The sequence below is a fragment of the Tursiops truncatus genome, chromosome 21 (assembly GCF_011762595.2).
Source record: "Tursiops truncatus isolate mTurTru1 chromosome 21, mTurTru1.mat.Y, whole genome shotgun sequence".
NCBI lineage: Eukaryota > Metazoa > Chordata > Mammalia > Artiodactyla > Delphinidae > Tursiops > Tursiops truncatus.
Genome location: NC_047054.1, coordinates 284578 through 312264, shown reverse-complemented (window position 1 = coordinate 312264; position 27687 = coordinate 284578). Strand labels below are relative to the sequence as shown.

General features: G+C 39.0%; 1 protein-coding gene across 2 annotated transcripts in view; it reads left to right on the top strand.

Annotated features, from left to right (window-relative positions):
- TENM3 (teneurin transmembrane protein 3) overlaps positions 1-27687 on the top strand; it is a 319503-nt gene that overhangs the window by 186159 nt on the left and 105657 nt on the right. For both annotated transcript variants that reach the window (XM_073798728.1, XM_073798729.1), the window contains 5 exons: positions 14432-14646; positions 19956-20166; positions 20593-20694; positions 20895-21089; positions 22176-22376. In XM_073798728.1, the coding sequence (XP_073654829.1) occupies positions 14432-14646; positions 19956-20166; positions 20593-20694; positions 20895-21089; positions 22176-22376 (924 nt within the window). The remainder of the gene's footprint in view (positions 1-14431; positions 14647-19955; positions 20167-20592; positions 20695-20894; positions 21090-22175; positions 22377-27687) is intronic.

Genomic DNA, 27687 nt, shown 5'->3' with positions numbered 1-27687 from the left:
TGTATGGAGTCTTTTGATACAAAGTGCTGTACGTTCCAAAAAACTGTAATCTGGTGGCTGATGACAGTGACAGTGGAAGTCAGTGCACAGTGGATTAAAGAGGAGTGAAGAAAAGCTTACCTAGTTAAAATTGTTGGTGGGAAATTTCAATTAAGTGAAATATAATTACTTTAAACAACTGTTTAATTTTTTATGCACTGATAACACACACATGAACAGATCCATCACTACACAGAAATTAAGAGTATTTATTTTTGATTTATAGAGATCGCAGTTTAGACTGTCTTTTAAAGTGGATTGTTCCCACGAAAATGGCCAGACCGCACTTCTTAACCACACATGCAGGGGCTCTTTTACAGACTGAAGGGAAAAATGCTTATCGTAGACGTTTCGTTTATTTTACAACATCCTAGCCTTTCATTACGATCAGAAGGAAAACAGAGTGTGGCTAATGAGTGTCACAGCCCTTGAAATGTGTGATGTTGAGAAAGCTATGGCTTCAGAGGCCCTCCCACAGCCTCGGTGCTGGTTCTTGGGATTTTCTATTCTATTTTATTGAATTTCCCATTTATCACAAATGCTAGTTGAAACTCCCTCAGATAATTTTGCAATTTACAAAGGATTGTGGGCCACAGTTTCAAAAACACGGCTCTGAAAGTCCACTTCCCTAAGAGGGACTGAAGTTCCCATGTGATCACAGAACACATGGGGTGCAGTTGACAGGTGCCAGTGGAGCAACTGAATACAGTGATTCCCCTACATACAAACGAGCTCCGTTCCAAGAGCGCGTTCGTAACTCCAATTTGTTCATAAGTCTAACAAAGTTAGCCTAGGTACCCAACTTACACAGTCGGCTACATAGTACTGTACTGTAATAGGTTTATAATACTTTCCACACAAATAATACATAAAAAAACAAATGCGGGCTTCCCTGGTGGCGCAGTGGTTGAGAGTCCGCCTGCCGATGCAGGGGACACGGGTTCGTGCCCCGGTCCGGGAAGATCCCACATGCCGCGGAGCGGCTGGGCCCGTGAGCCATGGCCGCTGAGCCTGCGCGTCTGAAGCCTGTGCTCCGCAATGGGAGAGGTCACAACAGTGAGAGCCCACGTACCGCAAAAAAAAAAAAAAAAAAAAAACAAATGCAAAAAATAAAGAACACATTTTTCATCTTACAGGACAGTGCCTTGGAAAGTACAGTAGTCCAGTACAACAGCTGGCACACAGGGGCTGGCATCCAGTGAACAGGCGAGAAGAGTTACTGCCTGGAGGAGGGAGAGGAGGTGGGAGATGGTAGAGCTGAGGGATGGTCAGCAATAGGGGACAGAGGGCGAGCTGCAGTGTCGCTCACGCCTGACATTGATGGTACAGGTACTGGTTCCTTGCTGGAACCAAATGCACATCCGCCTCTTTGAAAGTGCTCAACATGAAGGTTCATATGTAGGGGACTTACTGTATGCGTGTAAATGAAGGACCATCTTCCTAGCCTCCCACATAAGGAGGAGAGGACAGATGCCCCAGAATGAGTTAGATATACTGGAGAACGGATCCTGCAGCCTGCCAACCGGACAGGGGCATTCGTAGGAATTTCTCTTTATGGAAAGAAGGCTATCTCGGGGCTCAGAGTTTGTCCAAAGTGTGACCTAAATAATAGTCTCACTTGTTATCTTTATTATTTTTCCAGTAGCCCGAAAAACCCTAAATTGGTAAGGAATTCTTATTTTCGTTTTTCCAAGTAAAGGTTCTGGGTATGTATCTCTTAAATACTTATTTAAATACCGGAGTGCAGCGGGCAGGAGGGGACTGTATTTGCAAGAAGGGAGGTACCTTACAAACACTGCTTTTAAGCATCCCTGATGAACCGGCAGAGACGGTGCACCATCATCTGCTACTTCAGTTTTATAAACTGTGCAGAGAACCAGATCGCATCATCTCTAGAAACTCTAGGAGATTATAACCCTTAAGAAATTCTTGCAATTCTGAATGAAGCTCACTGGGAAAATTAACCGTGCTAAGCATGATGGGGAAATTACGTTGTGGCTTCTAGATGCAATGCTCTTCTTTATGCAGTCCTGTTTTATTCTTATTTTATAAATACAATTCTAAGGAACAGTCATGGTGCTAACAATCATGGTGCTAAACTCCCTGCTCGCTTTTAAGTGAACACTGAACCAAAGCTTCTAAATGGTATTTAGTATTTAAAAGAAGAATTTCTATTACACGCCATGATTCTTTCCTGATTATTCCTAAGACGTTCTTTGAGTACAGATTTTAGAGATGAGATGTCAAGTGTGAGGTCTCAGGCAAAACTGATAGAAGTGGGCAACGTGAATAAAGAGGCAAGGATGAAGTTTTTAATTCAAACACCAGTCTCTTTCCAGAAACTAAAATTATTCCGCTGGATCGGGGAATTCACTTAGCCTAATGTGCTGGAGAGCATCGCGCAGCCCTGTATTCAAATCCTAGCTCTTTCATCTGTGTACTCTGTAACCTTGAGCAAGTTACTCAACCTCTCTGAGCCTCAATTTCCTCCACGTAAAGAGGGAGTAATGCCTGTCTCTCGGCTGATCAGCTTCAACAGTCTGGCAGCCCTTCTGTGTTTTCCTTGCAAGCTCTCTCCCCACACGTCTCAACGGTGGTTTCCAACTCTCCTACTATCCTTGAAGCTTCAATCCCTCAGCTCCCAGCAGATGACCTTGTGTTCTGTTCAGCAAAAAAACCAGAGACCTTGATTTCCTGTAAACACAGCTCCATTCCCATGTGCATCTCGATCTGTCTTTCCATCCTTTTCTTACTAATCTTTCCAAGAGCGTTCTTGATCCCATTCTGTACTTCAGAATTTCCTCTCTCAACTGGCTGGCACCTTCCAATCAACATTTGAACATTCCCAAGTCTCTCAAGTCTTAAAAAAAAGAACCCTTGAGTCTGCCTCCTACCCCTGCCCCACCCCATCCTTCTCTTCTCCCCGTGTAGCCAGCCCTTCTGGAACACGGTGTGTACATCACCGTGAAGTCATGTCTTCACCTTCCACTTACTCCTGTGATAGTGTGGCTTCTTCAGGCTCCTTCCTCATGACTGTCCTCTGCCACCATCACTCACAGACACGGATGTCTTCCCGACTTATCGGTTGTCCTGCCAATAGCATCAGTTGATACTCTACGCTCTTTATCACATTTGAGCTCTTGGTAGCATTCAGTAGGTAACCTATCACTCCTAATTGAAATAGCCTTTTCCTTAGCTTCTGTGATACCATTTCCACTTTCTTCCTGATTTTTTAGCAGTGATTTCTCAGTTTGTTTAGTTGACTCATCTTCCTCTACCCGATCCCCAAACATTGCCGTCACTCAGAATATAATCTCTCTGGGTCCTCAGATCCATTCTCCCGACTTCATGTACGTTCCATGTGCTATGTGTTATGTCACATTCTTTGTGCTCCCAAATCAATAAGTGCAGCCTGGATCTCTCTGTCTTGGAGCTCCAGACATCAACTATGAAAAATCTATCCAAGTATCTTTAGAAAATCCCCACTTGGGTGTCTTCCAGGCATCTCAAACTCCATATGTCTAAAACTTGAACCCAACAACCAATTTGGTTATCTATTACTGCCTAACAAGCCACATCAAAGTCCAGTGGCTTCAAAGAACAGTTTGTTATCATCTCTCATGGTTCTGTGGATTAACTGGGTAATTTTTGTTTTTTTGCTTGGGTCGCTCATGAAATTGCTTTCAGATGTTGCTTGATCTGTTTGAAAACTCCACTAAACTGAAATTCAAGGTAGCCCACTCACAGGGCTAGCAGTTGATGCTGTCTGTCGACTGGAACGTCTAAACATGGCCTTCCACTTGGCTTGGGCTTCTCAGAGCACAAGTTCTGAAGAGGAGTGTCCCCAGAGGGAGCATTCCAAGAGACCCAGACAGAAGTTACAAGGCTTCTTATAAGCTAGAGCATTGGACACTCCGGGATGTCACTTCCGTCATATCTGCTTGGTCAAGAAAGTCAGTAAGATCAGCCCAGATTCACGAGATGGAGAATTAAACCCCACTCTTGACTGGGGAAATGGTGGGGACACATTGCATAAGGACATGTGGGATGGGAGATGTTGTGGCCATCTTTGGAAAACACAACTAGCCCATCATCTTTCTTTCCAAATTTGCCTCTCTTTCTATATCAGGAAATGGCATCATCATTCACCTAGTTACCTGGGCCAGAAGCTTAGGGGTCATGCCTGACCTCTCCCACTCTCTCACCTCCCCTGTGCAATCATTCATCAAGTCCTGTCAATTCTAACTCCAAAATATCTCCTGGATCCCATCAACTCTCACCTGGATTATAGAAGCCACCTTCTATCTGGGATGTATATCTCTAGACTTGCTCATCCGTTCTTCAGATACAGATCTGAAATATCAGTACCCTACTTGACGCCCTTCAGTGATCTAGATTCTGGTCAAACGCCTTTAGATGACTTAACAGGGTTCTCCACAATCTGGCTGTCACACCATGCTATAGCATAGAAACAATAGAGCGGAGAGTTAAAGGCTATAGGGTCTTGAGCCAAACCACCTGGTTTCACATCCTACGGTAGTTCTGACCATTATTAATGCCTTTGATACTTGGGACAAGTTACTGTATAGCATCTTTGTGCTTCAGCTTTCTCATCAATTAGAATGGTCTTGAATAGTCAATGTAAATACTTAAAATGGTGTGCAGTATATAGTAAATGCTTGAAAAATGTTAGTGGTTATAAGCATTACTATTTAATATGTGTCTTCTTTGCTAGAGTGTAAGGCACACTGTTTTTCCACCTCTCTGTTCAAAGCTGTCAGCACAGTTATAGGCATGTAATAGATGCTCAATAAGTACTGTCCAATGAGTGAATGAAAATAGGATGACTAAATGCTATAAAGGATATAAAGGGCCCGACACAGTGCCTTGCATTAACTGTACACAAAGCAGGTGTTGGTACAGCAGAGCGAGTAAGGATTAAAGCTATGCACTTGTTGGGTGGCTTTAAGCAAATTACCTTCTTTAACCTCCTGTTTCTTCATAGGGTAGTAGTGAGGTTAAAACCATTTAATGCATGTAGGGGGCCAAGCAGTGATTGGAACATGACAGGAAGGTTATACATGTCAGTAACTATTACTTCACTCTTTTTTCTGCAATTCAAGATTACGTACTTGTATTTGTAGCAAAATTCTGAAGAATGTAGCTCCTTAAATCAGCATCAAAATATCCTCTAAAGCAATATTAGAAATACCTATCATTAGTTATTTATATTTTTAGTTATTTGGATTTTATGAAGAAATCTATTCCTTAATCCTCCTTTGAATGCATAGTATTCATTCATTCTGCATTTATTTATTGAGCATATAATATTATGTGCCATGCACAGAGCATGGTTCTGAGAACATAGCAGTGAGAAAAAAAGACAGTCACATCTGTTGTTCCCAGAGTGTGTGAATTACTAGGCAAGACAGGATTCAAGCAAGCAATTGCAATGAATTAGAAAATGCACGGTAAGGAAAAGTAGAGGATACCAGGGCAGGACATTTGACACTAGCTTTATTGGAAAGAAGCAATAAGACAAATGCTGAAATTCAGCATAGGATAATTTGGGATAATGTAAAACAAAGTATGCAGGCCACAAATTCTGGTTAGTGTAACTCTAGCAAATGACTTCTCCAATCAAAAAAAAAAGAAAGAAAGAAAACTTCCAGTTTTAAAATAAATAAATCATGGGATATAATGTACAGCATGGTGACCATAGTTAACAAAACTTATCATATATTTGAAAGCTGTGAGAGAGTAGATCTTAAAAGTTCTCATCACACATGAAAAAAATGGTAACTATGTACGGTAGAGTTATCGTGGTGATCATTTCACAATATATACAAATAACGAGTCACGTTGTACGTCTGAAACTAATATAATGTTGTACGTCAATTAAATCTTAACAACAACAAAAAACCTTTTGTATGAGTACAGATTGAAAAACTACATATACGTGATTCATCCTCTTTAAACAAAATAATTCAAATTGCTTTTAAATTTTTCATTGTTATTCAGCATGTATGACTTTTCTCAAATACTAGCCAATTTCAGATAATTAGATTTTATAGCAAGTTAAAGATTGCCTGTGAATTGAAGAAATAGAGCTAATGGGGCTGCAAGAGCATTGAGTTTTATTCAATATTGTATATAGTATTTATGTTGTTGCGTTGTATAATAGTTCCTTAATTAGGTGCTATATTGATTTTGTCCATTAAACTATGTTTGCAAGGTAGTGTTTTAATTCACTTAGCTTCTGATGTAACACTCTGTATCCACGATGTTAAGTTATGGCATGTGGTTGTTTATAAAAAGATATGTTCTCTCAGAGCTCTCAAAGTCAGGGTATGAATCCAAGGTTAGGTCATCGAATTGGAGGGTGGGCTATTGATTGTCTATAAATGGCCCAACCTTGCTTCCTGACGTCTTAATTATTAGTGCCGCTGTGGGACTTAAAATGATATTATCATTTACCTTCCTCAGCAGTTGAGTTGGACTTTCACAGTTGGCTTTATTTTCTGCCGTTCCATTTTAATCATTGTAGGCTGGTTTACTCACATGATGTGCAGGCAGCAAATTCGTGATATCTATGACCAAAAAATGCCGTATTTTTTAACTTTGGGTTGTTCTCTGATATCACAAAATAATATTCAAACATACCAAACCTCCTAATTACCGGTATGATTTTAAATACTACTCTGTTTTGTCCTTATAAAATCTAGGGTTCGTAAACTATTATTCGTAAAATATCTCAGAGTACAGAGTTCTTTTTTTAAGGCATTATCTGAAAAATGCCACTTTACCGATGTGTTTTATATAAACTGGGTATCACATAAGAAGGAGAGGAATAACAATAACTTTGTGGTACTCAGTCTCTTTATGTTTTCACACTCTGACAACTGTATTTTAAGACATTAAGACTGTTGTGACACATGCTTAACTGATGAAAGGAAAAATCACAGTTAGTGGGTGAAAAGACGGCTAGTGGCTCCCACACTGAGGCACAACAGGACAAGTTGGAAAAAAAATCTTCAAGATGATACTTTATTGTGTTTGAAGATGTGGTACATCTCACTCTTACTGTGAAGGCTTTAATTGGTTTGATTCCTAACCCACATGCTTTGAGTTTAGAATAACTACAGGGCACTCTGTTGCCCTGTCTATTTTTTCCTCCATCTTTCCTCCTTTTTCTCTTGGTAAAACCTACAGACAACCTTAGTGTTTCCTATGATCATTCCCAGGTTCAGACTCTGGGGGCTTAAGGATGGAGTGATCTCAGTAAGGGGGGCTGGAGAGCACTAAAACTGGCCCTTCTGTTATTTCCTCTGAAGCCAAAGTTTTCTGGAATTCAGGACATGATGAAAGACATCTGTTTCCAGGCTTTTATCTAGGAGGACTGATGAGCTTCAGAGGAAGAGGTTGTCCAAGTATTTACAAGTTTATCAAATGGTGTGAATAGCTCGCGGACTTCCAGGTGTGTTTACGGTCAATAAAGAGCGTTTGAAAACGCTAACAGGAATGACCACACTTGACTTGGCCAAATTAGAGGAGGGCCATGACTTGAAAAGCAACAATGCAGAATTTAAAAAGACAAAGCCCCTTCACAAAACTCTAGTCTCCTGACATTCACATAGAGGCTTTTTAGCAGGAATGTCCTACTGATACTAGCTGGCAGTTCTGTGGACTTAAGCGGAGGAAACTCTGTGATGTCCTTATAGCTCTATATCACTGATTATAATGACAGGGTCAGGTCAGCATCTACCCTTTAGAAAAGACACATTCTGAGACTTTAATTCAAAATAAATCCATTCTAAATAGTGTAATAATTTGAAGCAGAAGTGCCCTTACAAATTAGATTCACATTTCATAGGAAAGGCTAGAATAGATCAGTGATCTTCAAACTACTTTGTTCCTGTGCCTCTAAAACAAAATATGTGTACAAATTGACATTGAATTTTAGCACAGATGTAGAGGACAGACGTACGGACACCAAGGGGGCAGCGGCGGGGTGGTGATGGGAAGAACTGGGAGACTGGGATTGGCATATATACACTAATATGTAGAAAATGGATGACTAATAAGAACCTGCTCTAGGCAACCATAATACTCTTAAGTGTTTTTAAAAATCCATTTTATTCTGTACTGAATTTTGTTTACAATTATTAGTTGTACATATTTGGATGAAATCAACCTGATTATGATATAAATATGTTGAGCATTTTGATAATTATTAAATGTAAAAAGTGAAAATGTATTTAAAATACCTCTGAATGAGATGAATGGGGACTTTTTCAAATAGTTTATGTATTCACTGATGAATATTACTTATTACAAGAGCAAAGCAAGGTTCAGTATCAATTCTGTTCCTGTTATCCTTTGTTATAAGTATAAACATAAGAAATCTTGCTACAAGATAAGCAGAAGGGAGTGGAAGAATTTTTTTGGAAGGATGCCGTTCAATGATTTGAAATCCTTATTAGACCACATTGTGATCTGTTTCCAAAAAGTATATTTAGTGGTCTACAAGCTGTCAACTTCATCACATTTCTTCTGTAGTTTTATTGAAAGCAAAGAATTAGCAACTATCTGCTTTCAAAAAGATTCATTATGCAGTTTTCGAATCAATACGATTTCTCAATTTCTGTGGAGAACACCAGAAAAGGCTTCACCAAGGCTTAGCAAAATACATACTGCCAATTACACCTCTTATTCTTTTACTTCGTGGCACTTTATCTGATACATGCAGAATGGACTGGAAAATGGAACCATTGTTCATTTTCATTTACCTTAGGTGTAATCTCTCTTGAATGCTTTTATCATATTATATACTTTCAGTATCTCTATTTAGTTAGCTCACTAATTTATGAGGAATACCCACTATATCATTTACTGGCAGAGCTAGTTCCCATTAAAATCAAACATTTTCTGTCAGAAAAAAAGTATGACTTGTTTTTTCAGTTCAAATAAATTAATATGTGTTTTGTCACAACTGTCTCAGCTCCGAATTCCTATGCTAGGCAGGCAGTAGAGAGATGAACAAAGACCAAATCCTTGCCAGGAGTTTGACCATTGGATTAAGTAAGGCATCATTGCCTTTAACATTTCTTACTTTATTGATGTTCTCTTTGCAATCATGAAACTCTTCTGCAAATGAAAAGCATTCATGGACAATGTTTGGGTGGGTGATGGGGGCATGAAACAATAAGGTTCTCCCTCCCTTTTGAGATATCGGATATTAAAACGTGCCAACAGTCTTAAATACTCCATTTCTCAACTTCACCGCACTTTGCCTTTGATAGAAATACGTGTAAGACAGGAAAAACACTAAAGCCCTACCGTGGGTTTATGGTGTCTTGATTAAAGGAGGTTTATGAACAAAAAATACTTTCAGTTTTGCCTGTTTGACACACTGGAAACTTTATGTTCTAAGACAATGTATGAAGGGAAGATTCTGGATGTGTGAGAGGTGTGCCTGTCTGTTGTAAAGAAGTCTACATATGGAAGTTGTTGAGGTTCTAGAAGTTAATTCCCATAAAATACTCTACCCCTCTTTCCTCATTGGAAAGTCCTCAGGTTCCCTAGGGGTATGACTACTCTTGTTTGAAGACTCCTTGACTAAATGACCTCCAAGGGCACTTGAACCCTGAGATTCTGTGAAGCTTTTTCATTACAGGTACACAAGAAGACTATGATCGTAGCTACTGCTGCCCCATTCAAGCACATCCACTCAGTCTTGGTTATTTTGTCTTACAGATGAAAGAACCTTCTCTCTGAAAGAGAGCCACCTGTTAAATTAGCTGTGGGACTAATGGATAAGTAGATGCACTTATTGACCCATCAGTGGGTACACATATCTTTTCAGTGAGAAAGATTGTAACACCTCAAAATAGAATATGGAGAAGCAACAAAGCAAAACCTGAAAGCCTAGAAGTCAGAACTTGATTACTATTTCCAAAGCTAACGCTCTTGGGCAAAGATGGTGTTTCGGAAAAACAGCTCCAGGATTAGTACCACTTAATGCTTACCAGCTCTCAAAGCATGTGTGCGCTGTTAAAACTACTAAGCCACTTATACCAGCAGGAGATAGGGTGAAGACCAGAGAGCCGATTCAGTCACATAAGCTTCAGAAAATAACAATAAACTTGTTAATAACGGTAAAGTATAATAATAGCCTTAGAAATGTGTGAACATAATGAGTCCAAATATGAATGATCTCATGTTTACTAACATGTTAGTGGGAAAAAAGACTACTCCTCCATTGGATGTGTTTTAAATAGCACCGTGTGGAAGTCAACCAAAAGACAAAAACTTATTGGGAATCTATAGTAAATTATAACACAAAGAATATTTTGTTATAGTATCCGTGGCACACAAAACTGCCCATTACTTCCTAATAAATTATGTCCTAAAATTGAAAGCTAAGCAGATTCTCTGGTATCTTTCAGTGAGCTAACATACCTGATTTTATATGGAATAGACGAACTTAAAACCCAGTAATTTGAAATAAATATTTTTTAATAAAAAGCAAAGATTATATGGATGACTCTATAGTTCTGGAATTGTGCAGACCCCGATTTGCATCTTGACTCAGCCGTCACTTTAGGCATGTAATTTACTTCTTTGACCCTTAATTTCCTCATCTCAAAATAATATCGACCTCACAGAGTTGTTTTGAAATTTAAAACAGGTAGTACAGGTGAAACTACCTGGCATGTTGTAGGTTCTCACTAAAGGTTAATTCCATTTCTCTTTTCCCCCCTCCTTAATCTTCTTGGTAAAATCTAATTTATGAGAAATTTAGGTTCTTGTGCAAAAGCTTCCAAAATGAAAAGTAGAACTTGATCTCGGGTATTTTAAAATTCCTGTGAATAACGGAAGATATTTGCTTAGATAGCAAGCAAAAGTAATCTCTCTATATTTTTTATCTTTTTATTTATATATTCTAATTTTGCTAAAATGAATATTTATTAATATCATAAGATACATATTTTAAATTTCAATGAATGATGCATGATTTATAGTCTGTGAGTTGATACCTGAAAAATTACAGTGATTACTATAACCCAATTCTGAACTTTTATTTTCAAGAACATTTTATATTAGTAAATTAGTTCAACAAAGATAGACCTGGTAGGTAAAGGACTGTTAACTGCCGTGATTATAGACATCAGGAAAAAAGAAAGGAAGTGAAACTGTAAATAATGACTTTTTCTTAAGCTTTCTTTTACAGCCCCGTCCTGCCTCCTACCTAGGTTATTGCAACTGTATCCTAACTCATCTCTCCACTTCTGGGCTTCCCACACTACTGCACTTTAATGTCCTTGAGACAGTGATTTCGTGTCACCTTTTGCCCGATCAGAACCTTTAATGGGTCTCTGTTTAGGTGTAGCTGTCCTTTGCACCTGATGGTCATATGTCATTGTAGGATGCAGTAGTCCGGATAGAAAAGAATCCCAACACTTACTGATAACACACTCTCCCTCAAACTTCACACTTATCCATAAATGTGATTTGTTGTGAATTACTCTAGACCCTAATGGCCATAACCTGGATATCTACCATAAACGTCTGTTCCTTACTAATCTTTTTTTTTTTTTTTTTTCTGGCTGCGTTGTCTTCGTTGGTGCGCGTGGGCTTTCTCTAGTTGCGGGGAGCGGGGGCTACTCTTCATTGCAGTGCACAGGCTTCTCATTGCGGTGGCTTCTCTTGTTGCGGAGCACGGGCTCTAGGCATGCAGGCTTCAGTAGTTACAGCACATGAGCTCAGTAGTTGTGGCCTATGGGCTTAGTTGCTCCACGGCATGTGGGATCTTCCTGGACCAGGGCTCGAACCAGTGTACCCTGCATTGACAGGCGGATTCTTAACCACTGCGCCACCAGCGAAGCCCGCTTACTAACCTTGAATTGTTTCTCCTGATGACACGCATGCGCACGCGCGCGCACACACACACACACACACACACACACTAAAACATATTAACAGATAAGTGCCTTTGTAGCATTGAAGTATAATTAACCCATGTTAAATCTATTTCAAGTACCTATTTTTAAAACATGCCATGAATTATATGCATAGTAACACAATGCCTATATATATTTATGTATATACATGTATACCTGCCTTCAAGAAAAGGGGTGGAATAATGCTCTTTGACAGAGTTGAAAATACAAAAAAGCTAGTGGGAAGCAGCCACATAGCACAGGGAGATCAGCTCGGTGCTTTGTGACCACCTAGAGGGGTGGGATAGGGAGGGTGGGAGGGAGACGCAAGAGGGAAGAGATATGGGAACATATGTATATGTATAACTGATTCACTTTGTTATAAAGCAGAAACTAACACACCATTGTAAAAAATTATACTCCAATAGAGATGTAAAAAAAAAATAACACACACAAAAAACATTTTTTTAAAAAAGGAACATGAATTATAAAGACCAAATTCTTTAACCTGGTATTCAGGGGCCTCCACCATCTGATATCATTTTTCCTTTTCCAATCTTATCTTTCATTACTTCCGTGACAAACCCATTAATGTCTTCCATTCATTTAATACCTACTGAGAGCCAAGTGCTTTATATAGAATACCTCATGTAATCCTTATAGCAGTCCTGTGATTGCATTATTACTAGCCCCATTTTACAGGTGAGGTTTAGAATCAGAGGTTCTGTATATACCTTCAGGTCACACCGCTAGTTATTGACAGAGCTGGGACTCAAACCCACGTTTATCTGACTCCTGCCTTTCTTAACTTCTTTTCTAGCCAGATGGATGTCTCTGCTCACCGTCACCCTAACACAGGTTCAGTTCCATTGCCATGTTTTTAGTTGATATTCACCCCAACTCAGAAACCTTAGCCTACTTGTCCTACAAAGTTTAGCTCAGAGCTTACCCCTTCTGTGAAATCTTTCCACCTCCAGCCTTCAGTGATACCACTTTGCTCTCACCTTTAACCATGTGTTGCTTTAGATGGTCATTTAATTTATTAGTTTTTAGGTGTTGTCTTCCCAACCAGGTAACTAGTTGCTTGATGGCAGAAGCCATCAAAGCCAGACTAATCTCTAAGATTCTATTCTCTAATTTATATTTCTTCTTGATACCCACAATTCTGTGTCCCTAGTAAACACTCAAAAATGAACTCAATGTTAAATTAATAATTCTTCATAGATGGAAGACTCTCCTCTGTCATTAAAATAAAATAGTTCACAACTCTCCAACTTGAAGTCATCTAAATTTTGGATTCACAACATATCCGGTGTTGTATAATAGATATTTTATAACATTATGTAATATCTGAATTAATATTCAGATCAGTGTTCTTAAAAAGACAAATTCAATACTGTCAACGTTGTGACTTTCAAAAAGATTGACTTGATAGAGGATAATCTGCCCACTTCCATTCTCTTCCTTTGCGTTCATGGACCCTTTCCATGGAATAAGAGACAGTGTGGTTTTGTGTCCATTTAAGGCAAATTGTAAAACCTTCTCTATCACTAACCCCCTCAGAATGAGGAAGAACCTTAATGAAGAGGGAAGGAGGCGGAGTCGTACCAAAAAAGAGGATTCTTGGATTTGTTTCCCAAAACTGGGAAGGAGATGGTCTCTAAGAGGGGTCAGAGATTCAGGGAGTGGAGACTCTGTTCTCAACACATTGAAAGGCATTGAGAGGGCTAACACACGTGCGCGGAAGGCTGAAGGTGACGTTGAGGTAAAGATCAGAAGGAAGAGAAGTTGTGGCAGCCTACGTTAAAAACTTCGTGAGAATTTAAACTTACCCCTCCTCCTTCCCTTCCCCTCATAACGTGCCCCTGCCCCCTCTCAACTGCCCTTCAGGCATCTGAATTTTCATTCATTCTACTATATAGTTTAGAGGGAACTACATGAATCTGTGCCATTGACTGCTTTTGTTGTTTGCTTAAGGATTGATTTGGAAATCTCCATAATCCATTCTGCAATTTCCAATCCATTAATTTACACTTTGCAGGGTTATGGTATGTTTAGAATGACTGGTAAATACCAGACTTGGATTAATCTCTCCCAAGAAATAACAACACATATAATTTGTAAGATAATTATGTTTCAAGCGATCAAGAAAGACTGTAGGTGTGAAAACAGTTGCAGTAATAGGCATACCTTGGGAGGAAGTAAAGGGATGTTGACTTAAATATCTTAAAGGATGTGCTCAGTCAGAGTTGGTTGAACAATATCTAACAAAGAAAAACCTTTTAAAGGAAAAATTAGAAATAAATAAGAGCATTTCATTTATCAGAAGAAAATGAAATTTTTGAGCATTTAAATAAAAAGAATTTTTTGAAAGTCAGAAAGCTGTTCTGTTTTTTGGCTTTGTTTCTTCTTAATTTTTTGTTCTTTTTCAATGGATCTCTTACATTCAGGAAAATTGGGTGGATTTACACAAGAAAATAACACCATAGATTCCGGAGAACTTGATATTGGCCGAAGAGCAATTCAAGAGGTTCCTCCCGGGATCTTCTGGAGATCACAGCTCTTTATTGATCAGCCACAGTTTCTTAAATTCAATATCTCTCTTCAGAAAGATGCACTGATTGGAGTATATGGCCGAAAAGGCTTACCACCTTCCCATACTCAGGTAGGCTCTGTTACCAATAAAATGAAAACTGCTAGTTTACATTTTTAAAGTCATTCTGTTTCTTAAGTTCAGCTGTTTAACTGTTTGACCACTTCTGTGTTGATCTTTTACAGTGAAAAGAATTTTGAATATAGGTGACACTTATCTTGAGATTTTTGAATTAGTAGGAAGAACAGCATTTTCTTCCTGACTTGCTTTAATCATTATTGATTGATTAAAATGTGCAGAATTTGTGAGTAACCTGATGAATATTGAATAGCATCTGAGTACGTAGTAAAGCACCATAGATTTTCCAAGTGTTTTAGAAAGATTCTATGATCATTTCCAAAGATCATACTCCTTTCATGTAATAGATGCATGACATTTTCATCTCAAACATGTATTCATTCTGTTGAAAATATATTATATACCTTTTACTTTATGTCAGATTTACTCTTTGTAAAGAAATTATGGGAACATAAACAGAAATATCATGATATAAACTTTATCAACTCAAGCCATGATTCCTAGTCTACATATGATGAACACTGAAATACAGAGATAAAAGAGCTTTCATAGGTCACCAAGGATGATCACAAAACAATTCAAATGCCCCTATATCGTAGATTCAAAGAACTTTAAAGTCAATTTGCTTTCATGAAAACCACCTCACAACTGTCACAGATCGATAATCCCACAGATTTTTCATAGTCTAATATTGGCTCACGGTGTATAAATTGGAAATTGTGGTTTAAAGAGGTCCCATTATGTCTAAGAGAAATTACTTAAATTACCTACCACAAAATTGGAGCCCGGACTTTTCCCCAAAACAGGAATTGCAAAAAATGTAATAGATGGTTAATTAAAATTGACAATTAGATGAGCTTAAAGTTAGGCTTGAAAATCAGTTTATTTACTCATAGGATTTCATGCCGACTTTAATTGGATTTGTCCAGTGAGGACCAGAGGATTTTCATGTATGCTTTATATTATGTAAGTTTGTGAGAAATGCTTTTTCTATAACCTCGGAATATAAATTATAAAGAAAAATTGATCCCTATACTAATAAAAATAATATCTTTAAAAAAAAGATGAGTAAGAAAATTTGAACGTGCTCTCTCTAATGTCATGGATCAGGGAAAGTTTCATATGCATACATAAATTATACAGCTGTAAATTTTTGGAATGTCATGCTTTGGTGTATTCATTTTTCTGATTTAACGTTTTTCATATCTACATTGTTAAAGTAATTCCTTTAATGTTTACATGTCAACTTCCTCTTACTGTGTACTGGGGTCCAATTTTAAATTTTAGATTACAATTGCATTTGACTCTAGTTAATGTTATAGGTGACACTGACTAAGATGTAATAACCGGATTTTCTTAAGTGGAAGTGGCCCTCTCTGACTTCAGTTATAGCAGATAGATTGCATTTAGTAGAGCAGTAGTCCAGTGAAATAGGAAAAAACATTTTTTTTCCACTGGAATCACATACATGATTAAATTAGTTTTGTATAACTCAAGAAACATACCTCTAAACTAAGTACAATAGCGAGCTTGTAACCTAAAAATGCCAAAAATTAATTTCAGAAAACATTCTCTAATGCATTGGGCACTTTAAAGGTTTGTTTAAAGATTTAGGGTTGACTTATTGGAGGTTATATATACCATATAAGACTAGGGAATAAAAGGTGTCGTTTCAGGTTTTCTTATAATTCTTCTGGTATTTAAGCACAATATACGTGATCGCCACTCTTCTTTTCTCCCACAATATATGTGTTTAAGTAGGTTATGCATTTTCTTAAGCTCCACAGTTATTAGAGTTCCTTCCTGCAGTTTATTCAGAATCAGCAGAGCAGACAGCTGTTTCTGAGTTCAGTGTTTAAACATGAAATATGCTGTAAAACAGCCCAAATTGAACATTTCTCTGTTTCTGGGGAACGTTAAATAAATCAACCTGAAATAATTAAAATTGGCCAAGCATACAGAATAATCCCTTGAGTTTTGAAAGTCTTTGTGACCCTTTGTAAACCCTTTGTAAAACTGTCCGTATGATTGTTACCACGGAATCGACTGGCTTTCTTCTCCCTGATGCTCAATTCATTCTCCTGGACAGTTAGAAACCTAAGGAAGCAAGTTAACGCTTTACGGTTAATAGCGTACTGTATCCTTTAAGTGCATCTGCATCAAGGCTATTTTAGAATAGGAGTCGGAAACCTGGGTTCTTGAGCACACACCCCTGCCACTTTCTGACCTTGTGACCTTGCACAAGTCTAACTTCCTTGTGCCTCAGTGTCTATCTGTAAAATGAAGGAGTTGCATCAGGTGATCTTTAAAATCACTCCCTCCTCTATGTCAATGATTTACAGCAAGAATCTACCACCACCAAAGAGTTGATTTAAGAGCACAGTTAGGTATTCATAGATTCTGCGTTCTCATCATTTTGATAACTGAAATGAGTTAAGAATATGGAAAATCTGTTCAGAAACGAACCACCAAGATACCTTTATCAGGTATAAGCTTTGTCTCATGATTGCTCCTCCAAAGTGGTGAGACTGAATTTTGTCCTAAAAATAGCATAAGATTCTAAGACTTGCTGCGCAGAAAAATCCAGAGGAATCTTATGAATAGGTATCACAGAGCAAAACTCTCAGATTTGCCCACAAGTGATTACTTTACACCCTGAGAACAAAGGTTATTAAATTTCTGCCCCACATAGTTTGTTTCCTTTTCGTGGAGATAGCTTCAGTGTTAGATACAGGACGTGTCTTTAGGTATTTGGGTGCCCTCCTGAAGTTGTGTGTGAAATGCCCCCCGAAGGGCCTCGAACTGGGTAGATACTCAACAACCGTCAGCTACTCCCCGCCCAGCCTCACTTTATTGTTCACACTGTGATGACAAACAATGATCCCTATGATAAAGGTGACATTTAATAGGGTTTGTTAGGAGAAAAAAGTGTTTATGTGCAACGGGACCATAAAAAGAAACTTTTTCTTGTCTTTTTGCCATGCTAATGCAAGTATTTAAATCTAATGAGAAAATGAATGGCTTATTTGAGGCAGAGGCACCTTTCAAATGTGCTGAATTAATTTCCTCTGATAATTTCGGAACAGAATCCCAGTGAAATTTTGCAGTTCAGATATCCATACCAGTCATTATTTTCATCCTCATAAGCTGTAAATGAAAAAGTGTTTGAATGCTAATTACGTTGTGGCTTTTTTTTATATTTCTCACAGCTAAATGATGTTATAATGCAGTTTGACTACACCAAACAATAACAAAAAAAAGCTTTTATATTTAAATTTAAAATTTAGTATGTCGGAAGCTGAATTAGATATTCTAAATTCTGTCCAATAGTAACAGTAAGAGGTCTGTGTACAGTGGCAACGTATTTAACTGTGATTCTTAGAATCCCACAACTGATTTTTTTTCAATTTGATTGTATTAAGGGATTCAGTATAAATAACCTTTCCTTAGGAAAGATGTGTGATGAAATTCCATTTAAGCAGTCTATCAGAAAGTAGAATATTGATGATTCACATGTGTAGTGCTTTAGCATTAATGATTTGTATTTATAGTGCTGTAGTGTACTTTTCACCATAAATACATACCTCAGGAATAAAATGAAACTGGGTAAGAGTCTATAGACACTATTTAAGAAACTATTGTCTAACAAGTTTATTAAAACTGTGTTGGAAAGTCTTTGCAGTGTCTTCCAAATTCACTGAATTATCTCTGGCTACAAAATTTTACCCCACTATTACCAGTCACATTCCATTTTTTTTCCTATTTATTTATTTAGTTATTTGCTTGTTTATTTATGGCTGCGTTGGGTCTTCGTTGCTGTGCACGGGCTTTTCTCTAGTTGCGGCAAGCGGAGGCTACTCTTTGTTGCGGTGCACGGGCTTCTCATTGCGGTGGCTTCTCTTGTGGAGCATGGACTCTAGGCGCACAGGCTCAGTAGTTGTGGTTCGCGGGCTCAGTAGTTGTGGCTCACGGGCTCTAGAGTGCAGGCTCAGTAGTTGTGGCGCACGGGCTTAGTTGCTCCGCGGCATCTGGGATCTTCCTGGACCAGGGATCAAACCCGTGTCCCCTGCATTGGCAGACAGATTCTTTACCACTGTGCCACCAGGGAAGTCCCCATATTTTTTAAAATTATCTTCAAATTCTCCAGTTACATTCTTCCAACTACCCAATGTTCATGATTAATCTTGCTAAAACAAAAATTAAGTTTAATGATGGTTGACTTCATGATCATATTTGGGCCGGCCATCCCTTCAAAATTCCTCCATTGTTTAATTTTTTAGACTTTTGATCAAAGATGTAAAGGCATCTTGTTATATGTTTTTGATCTAACTGTAACTAAGTAAAAATCCATGCCTTTCTCCATGATGCTCGGAATGGTTACATCAGGGTCACAGAGAGGGGTGGAGTTGGGGTAACGGGAACAGCCCAAGCTTTGGAGCAAAGCGCACTGGAGTTCACATACCACCTGCGCCAATGACCAGATATCTGACCCTGCTCGAGCTTCTCCAGCTTCAGTTTCCTTCATCTTTGAAGTGTAAACATTAATGCCTTCCTAGAAGTGTTGCTAGGAGGATTAAAAATAATCCTGGCACAAAGTAATTATTCAGTAGCAGTGGTTACTACTTGAGTATTAAATAGGAGAAGATCTTAAGAGATCATCTAATGGTCTAACTAAAATAGAGCTGCTGGGTTTGGAATAGTATAGGTTTATGGTTGTATCCCCAAACTGCCTAAACTCACAAACTTAAAAAAAAAATTTTCATAATTTTATTGAAGTATAGTTGATTGACAATGTTGTGTTAATTTCCGCTGTACATCAAAGTTATACATATATATTCTTTTTCATATTCTTTTACATTATGGTTTATTACAGGATACTGAATATAGCTATACAGCAGGACCTTGTTGTTTATCCATCCTATATATAATAGTTTACATCTGCTCATCCCAAACTCCCAATCTATCCCTGCCCCAACCCCCCTCCGTCTCTAGGCAACCACAAGTGTGTTCTGTAAACTCACAAACTTTTTATCAGTCAGAAGAATTAAATGTTTGGAAACCGTATTGCGCATCAAGGGAAGAAATGGTCTGTGATGTTTAAATACAACAATGGTATTTGGTGTGCAGTGGGTAATCTCCATCACCCCTGTAAGTGCGATGCCTAGGAGACCTGTCAATCAGGAACTTTTTTCTACCATTGTGTTTATTAGAGTAAAGGAGAAAAGTTTGGAAAGGAAAGAGAGGAGCGGCCACAACCGTACTCTTTCCGACTACTCAACAGTTCTCCTTTTCCTCATTCTCAGTACGACTTTGTGGAACTGCTGGATGGCAGCAGGCTGATTGCACGAGAGCAACGGAACCTGCTTGAGTCCGAAAGAGCCGGGCGACAGGCGAGGTCCGTCAGTCTCCACGAGGCCGGCTTTATCCAGTACTTGGATTCTGGAATCTGGCATCTGGCTTTTTATAATGATGGGAAAAGTGCAGAGCAGGTGTCGTTCAATACCATTGTGATAGGTAAGAACTGTCTTCAAAGCATCACTTCCGGGCTTCCGGCCTCAACACTGTGTTGCATAGAAATGCAACTGTCTTCACCAATTTGAGTGATCCCTAGGATGTTAGAGCCTGAGGTAAAAGTGAGAAATATTTTTTAAATTGTTTATGACTGGTGACAAACCGTGAAGCACTGGAAGACAGTAGCACTTGGAAGTAGCTTGGAGGAGGACAGTGCATCGCGAAAACGCTTTAAAACGTCTGCATTTGAAATGTCAGTGTTTTGCTTTACTATTCGAATAATCTGGTATGAATGAATACTTTGGGGGGTTATGGAGCAAGCCACCCATGCTTCCTTCAAGCTGTAGCTAAAATGATCGAAGTGGCACAGTTTACCCTGCACGAGGGGCAGGCTGCACAGCAAGGACTGCTTCTTTCTCTTTTCTTCAGAGTCTGTGGTGGAATGCCCCCGGAATTGCCATGGAAATGGAGAGTGTGTTTCTGGAACTTGCCATTGTTTTCCAGGATTTCTAGGTCCGGATTGTTCAAGAGGTATGCGACTTAGATTCTTTTCTTAAGCCAATATAAATAAGCTGTAGAAACACGAGCAATTCAGAAAGCTCTCAAGACAGGAAAGAAAAGAGGGGAGAAATGGCAGATTGCTTGTTCCAACGATGTGCCTGTTCTTGGAGAATCTCGATGGGAAACGTGGCTGTTAATTCCTAATTCCTCTGTCGTGTTTTATTTCACAGCAGCCTGTCCAGTGCTGTGTAGTGGCAACGGCCAGTACTCCAAGGGCCGCTGCCTCTGTTTCAGTGGCTGGAAGGGCACCGAGTGTGATGTACCAAATACGCAGTGTATCGACCCGCAGTGCGGGGGTCGTGGGATTTGTATCGTGGGCTCTTGTGTTTGCAACTCTGGATACAAAGGAGAGAACTGTGAAGAAGGTAAACATGTCAAACCTTGCAGAGGTTTGTCGTTATAGCTTCGTAAAGAAACAGCTTATATGTCTAACCCTTAGTTTGGCAGATGAATCTTTTTATATGCCTCCTTCTGAAAGTAATTTTGATTTTGCATTGCTTCATGAACATTTTATCTAATAAAAAGAAGAAAATACCGAGGAGTCCTTTAGCTCTCTCTCAATTGTGTGAATAATTTTTTTTTTTTTACTCTGAGAAAGTACACAAACATTTTTGTCTTAGAACCAAAGGTGGACCGTTGAATTCTTTTTTTTTTTTTTTTTTTTTTGCAGTTTTTCACCTTGATGCCAGCTTCTAAATCTGGCATTTTGGCCTCTCTAGAAAGACAGAATATTGAACATAGTATACTGATGGAGAAAAACACATCATGGGTTGGTGCCATACTGTATAGAATGTTGATAGTCAAGATGCTATACTGTAAAGTGCAGTTGGACTGTTTTTTCAAGAAGCACCATTTCCGTTCTTCAGTCAAATGGATTTTATTGATCTGCACACACAAAGTGATGCAATTAAGTCTCTGGAATTAAATTTTCAGGCCATTGACCCTACAAGTGTAAAGTTTTATTGAGTCAAATTGCTAAATTAAATCTCGTCGTCACCTAAAGCACATTAAAGTGAATTAAGAGAGATGGAGAGTCTTCAACTCATTTATTTCTCAAACATTTGAGGGTCCCATACAGCTGTCAGTATTCAGCGGTTATGGATTAGGTCAGCTGATTCAGATTTTGTTATAGAGAAGCCGATACTTATTACTCTCTGATTGGGCAGAACGGAAAGCAATCGTCTGAAACCTCAAGAGCAGAAGTGTGTAATTCACTGGAATTGCAAATCCTTGCAAGAGTCTCAGTTACCTAATGGCACGGTTCTTAATGCTTTACTGTATACACGCTCTGCAGTTTTCAGAAACAAGTTCTTGCAAATAAACAGTGGGTAAACATTTGCGTATCCAAAGCGTTCAGGTAAATTAGACTGAGGTGTAATTCTTTGTTCCATATGTACTTGTGTATATCTTCTAGATTTGACCATAAATGTGTTCTCTTTTCTCTCCACTAGCTGATTGTCTAGACCCTGGATGTTCTAATCATGGTGTGTGTATCCATGGGGAATGTCACTGCAATCCAGGATGGGGTGGTAACAACTGTGAAATCCTCAAGACCATGTGTCCAGACCAGTGCTCTGGTCATGGAACATATCTGCAAGAAAGGGGCTCCTGCACTTGTGACCCTAATTGGACTGGCCCAGACTGCTCAAATGGTGAGGTTCACACATGCCATACGATTGAGCGCTTAATATTGTTTAGCTACAGGTTATGACATTTTAATTTTTAAAACACACTTCTTATACTTAATACAGATTTTATTAAAGTGAACATTTATAGAAATAAATATTAAAGTAATGAAATTTGTTATCTTATAATATGGAAAGAAACGGGCTTAGTCAATTTGTCATTAAATTTCTCCTTCAGTATTAATGTAAAGAAGAATCTTTCACTTGTGTAAAGCTCTCTCTCTTCTTAACTCTGAAGCCCTGTGTACAGCTTGGAGATCTAAGCACATTATCTCATAAACAGAGAAGCTTCAATTAAAAAATTATGTGACAACAGAAGACTTAATATTATCACAATAAAGAGTAAACATATATAGATATTATGGTGTACATAATGGTTCAACACTGAGTTTTTAATTGTAACTGTATGATTATAATAGAAATGACAGGTAGTAATTTTATCCAATCAGTCACGTTGTTTTTGAGCGCCAGCTCTGTGCATGGCTTTGTGGTAAGACACTGCAGGGATAAAAGAGTGTCAGTCATCCCTGCCCTGTAGAATACTGGCTTTCAAGTTTTTGACCATGACCTAAATAACGTGTGGTCTTAAATACATTTTTACATTGTGACCTCATATACATATATGTGCATATACTCACATCACTGAAACAAAAGGTTTACAAAGTGATATACACTGATACTTTCTCCCAAGTCTATTCTACTTTTTTTAATGCCGGTTGCAACCCATGAATTAATTCCATGACCCACTCGTTAGTCGTACAGTTTGAAAAGATGCTGTTCTAGTCTAGATTACAGTTTAATTGGGGAGATGAGATAAACGCACATGACATACTTAGAAACCAGTGTGTTCCAGTGTAATATTCTGTTGAGTTACATGGACTGATATGCTAAAGTCAGTCAGGATTTAGATCCTGCCTTGATGCCTACTGAAAGTTGTCACGGAGATTTGTGACATTTCTTGCCTTCTTTTAAAGATTGTAGTTAGTGTGGAGGTTGAGGGAATATTTTTTGACTAGGGGAACAGTATTAGAAAGTACTTACGAGCGTGGATTCTGAAATCCGATGTTTGGGTTCATATTCAATCTGTACTACTTGATGCCTGTATTCCCTAGGGAAATTACTGTATGCTTCAGTTTGCTCATCTATAAAATGGATTGAAGCATAAGACATTCTTTCCAGAGATGCTGCTGTGGGAATTGCTTGAATTGATGCATGTGAAGTAAATACTTAGTACAAAGCTTAGCCCATAATAAATTCTAAATACAGCTGCCACCACCTTTACTACTACTGCTGCTGCTGCTACCATTACCAAAGACACGACTGTGAGAATCTCACTACATACAGGGGACAGTGATGACAGAGTATTTGGAGGTAAAAACTGAGTTGGGCCCAATTATGAGGGACACATTAGACAATGGAGAATTCACTAACAATAACGATGCCCTTGATACGACGAGAACAGCGGTCCAGAACTACCCCGTGGATCAGACGTCAGAGAGAACAGTGAAACCTGAGCACTAGAAGACACCGTGGCGGGCTTTCCCAGAAGGCACCATGGGGGCTTTCCCAGAAGGCACCATGGCGGCTTTCCCAGAAGGCACCGTGGCAGGCTTTCCCAGAAGGCACCGTGGGGGCTTTCCCAGAAGGTACCGTGGCGGCTTTCCCAGAAGGCACCGTGGCGGGCTTTCCCAGAAGGCACCGTGGCGGGCTTTCCCAGAAGGGCGAAGGGATGAGAGCACAGTCCCTTGGAGTTAGTGGAAATGAAAAGGATAAACTGAGGGACGTTTAAAGGCAAAACAGACAGGACTTGCTGAAAAAACGGAACATAAAATAGGGTGAGAAGAGCTGGAAGTCTGAGGCAAGGGAGATTGGGGTTGGTGTTCATGTCTCTGAAAGAGGCGAGAAAGTTGGGAAGAGGTGAGAATCACCAAGTCGGCAGAACGCAGGCGCGGCAGTGGGAGGCGAGTGAGAGGTAGAGACGGTGACGACTTCTGTTTGGACCAACTGAGCAAAAATAAATTAAAAAGCAGGAAAAGAAGAGAAGGAAGAATGAGGACAAGAGAAGAAGGAGGAGGAAAAGGAAAAGCAGAGGAGGATAAACAGAAGGGGGGGGCGAAGGACAGATTTTATGAGCAGTGTCAGGTACATAAAAATATCATGCAGAAGCCTTGGATTCAGACAATCCTTGTCTACTCTTAACCCTGCCCACACCTATTGCCCTCTGAACACCTGCTGTTTAATAGTAAGTGGTTAAGAAACAGGGATTCTGCAGCTGACCTGCCTGGGTTCAGATCTAGGACTGGCTATTTCCTAGCTATGTGATGTTGGACAAGTTATGTAACTTCTGTGCCTCCGTGTATCTGTAAAATGGGAATACTAATAGTGCCACCTTATATACAATTGTTGTAAGGGGTAAATGACTTAGTATGTGAAAAGCACTTATGATAGGGCTTTATGCGTAGTAAGTACTCCGTAAGTGTTAGCCATTAAGAAGGACTGGTGGTGGCATTGGTAATAGTTATGGTGGTCGAATTCCAAAGGCTAATTGTAGGTCATCATATCATCATACTTAATTCCTCATCAATTCAGAGGCACTTCCACATAAAAGTATTGATTGGATATAGTTCCCCAAATGTGAAATTTATGAAATGAAACTAATATAATCTGTTAACCTAATGGCATAAGCCTAAATGAAATCTTGCCAGTAGCTAATTAACATGCTTATTTTAAGGGAGGAAAAAAAGACTCATAGTTTTTACAAATCACTCTTTCTTGGCATTTTGAGGAACTTGGGTAACAGGTTTGCTGCCCTATGCGTCAATATCGGCATGAAAGATTCATGGGCCGCTCTTCACCTATTATACGTTGAATCTCGGAAGCCCAAACTAAAGAAAGTCTTATATAGGCTAATTTGTGGTATTGATGGAAAACTTCTGCCGACCCCGTAAGTAGATATCCTAGTTGGAGAAACAGTTTATGAGTTTTCTTCCTGCTCCCCCCCTCACGTTTCTTTTTCCTCCTTTCTTTTCTTCCCCTCTCTCGTCCCCTCTCCTCCCTTCCCCTTTTCTCTTTCTTCCGCCCCTCCTTTTCCTCTGCTTCCCTCATCTGTGGCCATACATTGTTGGAGGCAACCAGGGTTTACAGTTGCTTAGTATTGCTTCACAGAAATGTGAGTTGATTCAGAGAGCTTGGAAAACCAGAGACTGTGGTTAGAAAATGCGAATGTGTGACGGTTAGAGTTGGCAAGGAGTATAGGGTACACAAGTAAAGACCCACATTGGGGCCAGCACTATAGGGGGCCTTGAGGATCTCACTGAAGGGTTTTAAGAAATCATCGCCAACCAAGGTTTATCAAGCAAGGGCACATGGCATTGTTTCCAATAACACATGGGGACTTCCCTGGTGGCGCAGTGGTTAAGAATCCGCCTGCCGATGCAGGGGACACGGGTTCGAGCCCTGGTCCAGGAAGATCCCACATGCCGCGGAGCACCTAAGCCCGTGCACCACAACTACTCAGCCTGTGCTCTAGAGCCCGCGAGCCACAACTACTGAGCCCGTTTGCCACAACTACTGAAGCCCATGCGCCTACAGCCTGTGCTCCGCAACAAGAGAAGCCACCGCGATGAGAAGCCTGCGCACCCCAACGAAGAGTAGCCCCTGCTCGCCGGAACTAGAGAAAGCCCACGCGTAGCAACGAAGATCCAACGCAGCCAAAAATAAGTAAATAAATTACACATTAACTCATTTTGTCCTCCACTTAAAAAATATAATTACAAGAGCAAAATAGGCATTTAGCTCTTTCTTTTGAGTTTTTATTTACATTTCCAGCTTCTATATTAAAGATGTAAAACTCCAATTGAAGTTTATAGATATTACTTGTATACAGTTACTTGATTCGGGCCTCTTACACCTCCATCAGTGAAACAGGCATAATAATACTAGCTATAAAACAATACTTGTTTGAAATATTGTCATTCTAGTTTGTTTCCCACAGTTATCCAAGTAGGCAAGGAATAATGAAATAGCCCCTTTTTTGTGTTCTGTATAAAGTTACTTAATACATTACCAGAATTATTTTATAAAGGATGGTTTGTAATTGATATTAAATAGCTCAAAAGTTAATTTGGTCTTCTTCATAAAATGGTATTGCTATAAATAGCAAAAAAAAGGATATAAATGTTAATTAAAAGATTAAATTGGTTGCCAAAATTACATATCACTTTTACATATTTAGACTTATTTTTTTCATACTGACGTAACTATTTTGCTAGCTGAAAATCTAATTTTACCTGTATACAAAATGACCACTTAGACATAATGAGTGAAGGTCTTCATCCTATTCATCTTTAAATCCCTAATGCAAAATACACACTTAACACATGTTAACCTCTCAATATAGAGAGTTGAATGATGAACACAGTATGCTTCTTTGGGAGAAAGTAATTAAGCACAGGAAAAAACTTCATTAAACTTTGCTATTTGCTGCCAAAAGACAGAAAACTTACTTAGAATTATTAGTAAAGATCTCAAATACGCATATAGTCGTCCTGTGAAAACACCTGGGTTCACGGGCCTCCAATTTGTCTGCAATTCTCATTGAAAGTTTACAAAAACACCGTTGTTAATTTCCATTTGTGACTTAGAAGTTTACTTGCAGTAGAATTTGGAATTTCTAACCTATTGAATCCTAAAGCAAAACACTTTACCAGCTGCCTCTTTTGTTGTTGTGGAAATGACCTTCAGAGATCTAAATTCAATAGGAGAGTAGATTTTACACCTGATGAAACATTTGGTTAAGCTGCTGAAAGAGAAGAAATGAATTATTTCCATCAGAAAGTTTATAGGTTTGAAAGCAACAGAGGTTTCCTCTCTCTTCAGCAGCAGTTTGTCCATTAATTAGTCCTTCAATTCCACTTCAATTAAATTAACTCTAATTAATAAGTTCATTACAAAGATTGACGCACCTTGCTCAAAGCGAGCTTGCTAATCGCTGCCAAACACCTTCACCCTAATGAAAAATTGATTCGATTGAATAAAAAAGGGAACCTCAGAAAGAAACCTGGCTCTTCTGAGCTGAGGTGACGCTCTGTTCCTCTGAAGTTAATCAAACCATCTTGGATCTTTTAATCAAAAATTTAATTCAAAGGAGATAGAAAATGTGGCATGAAAAAACCACATACCACTCTCCTCCAGTTCATAGTCCTGGCTCTTGTTTACAACTCTCACTGAGCCTGGATGTGGTGTCTAAAAGTCTTCAGCCCTGTGAATTCCAGTGTCT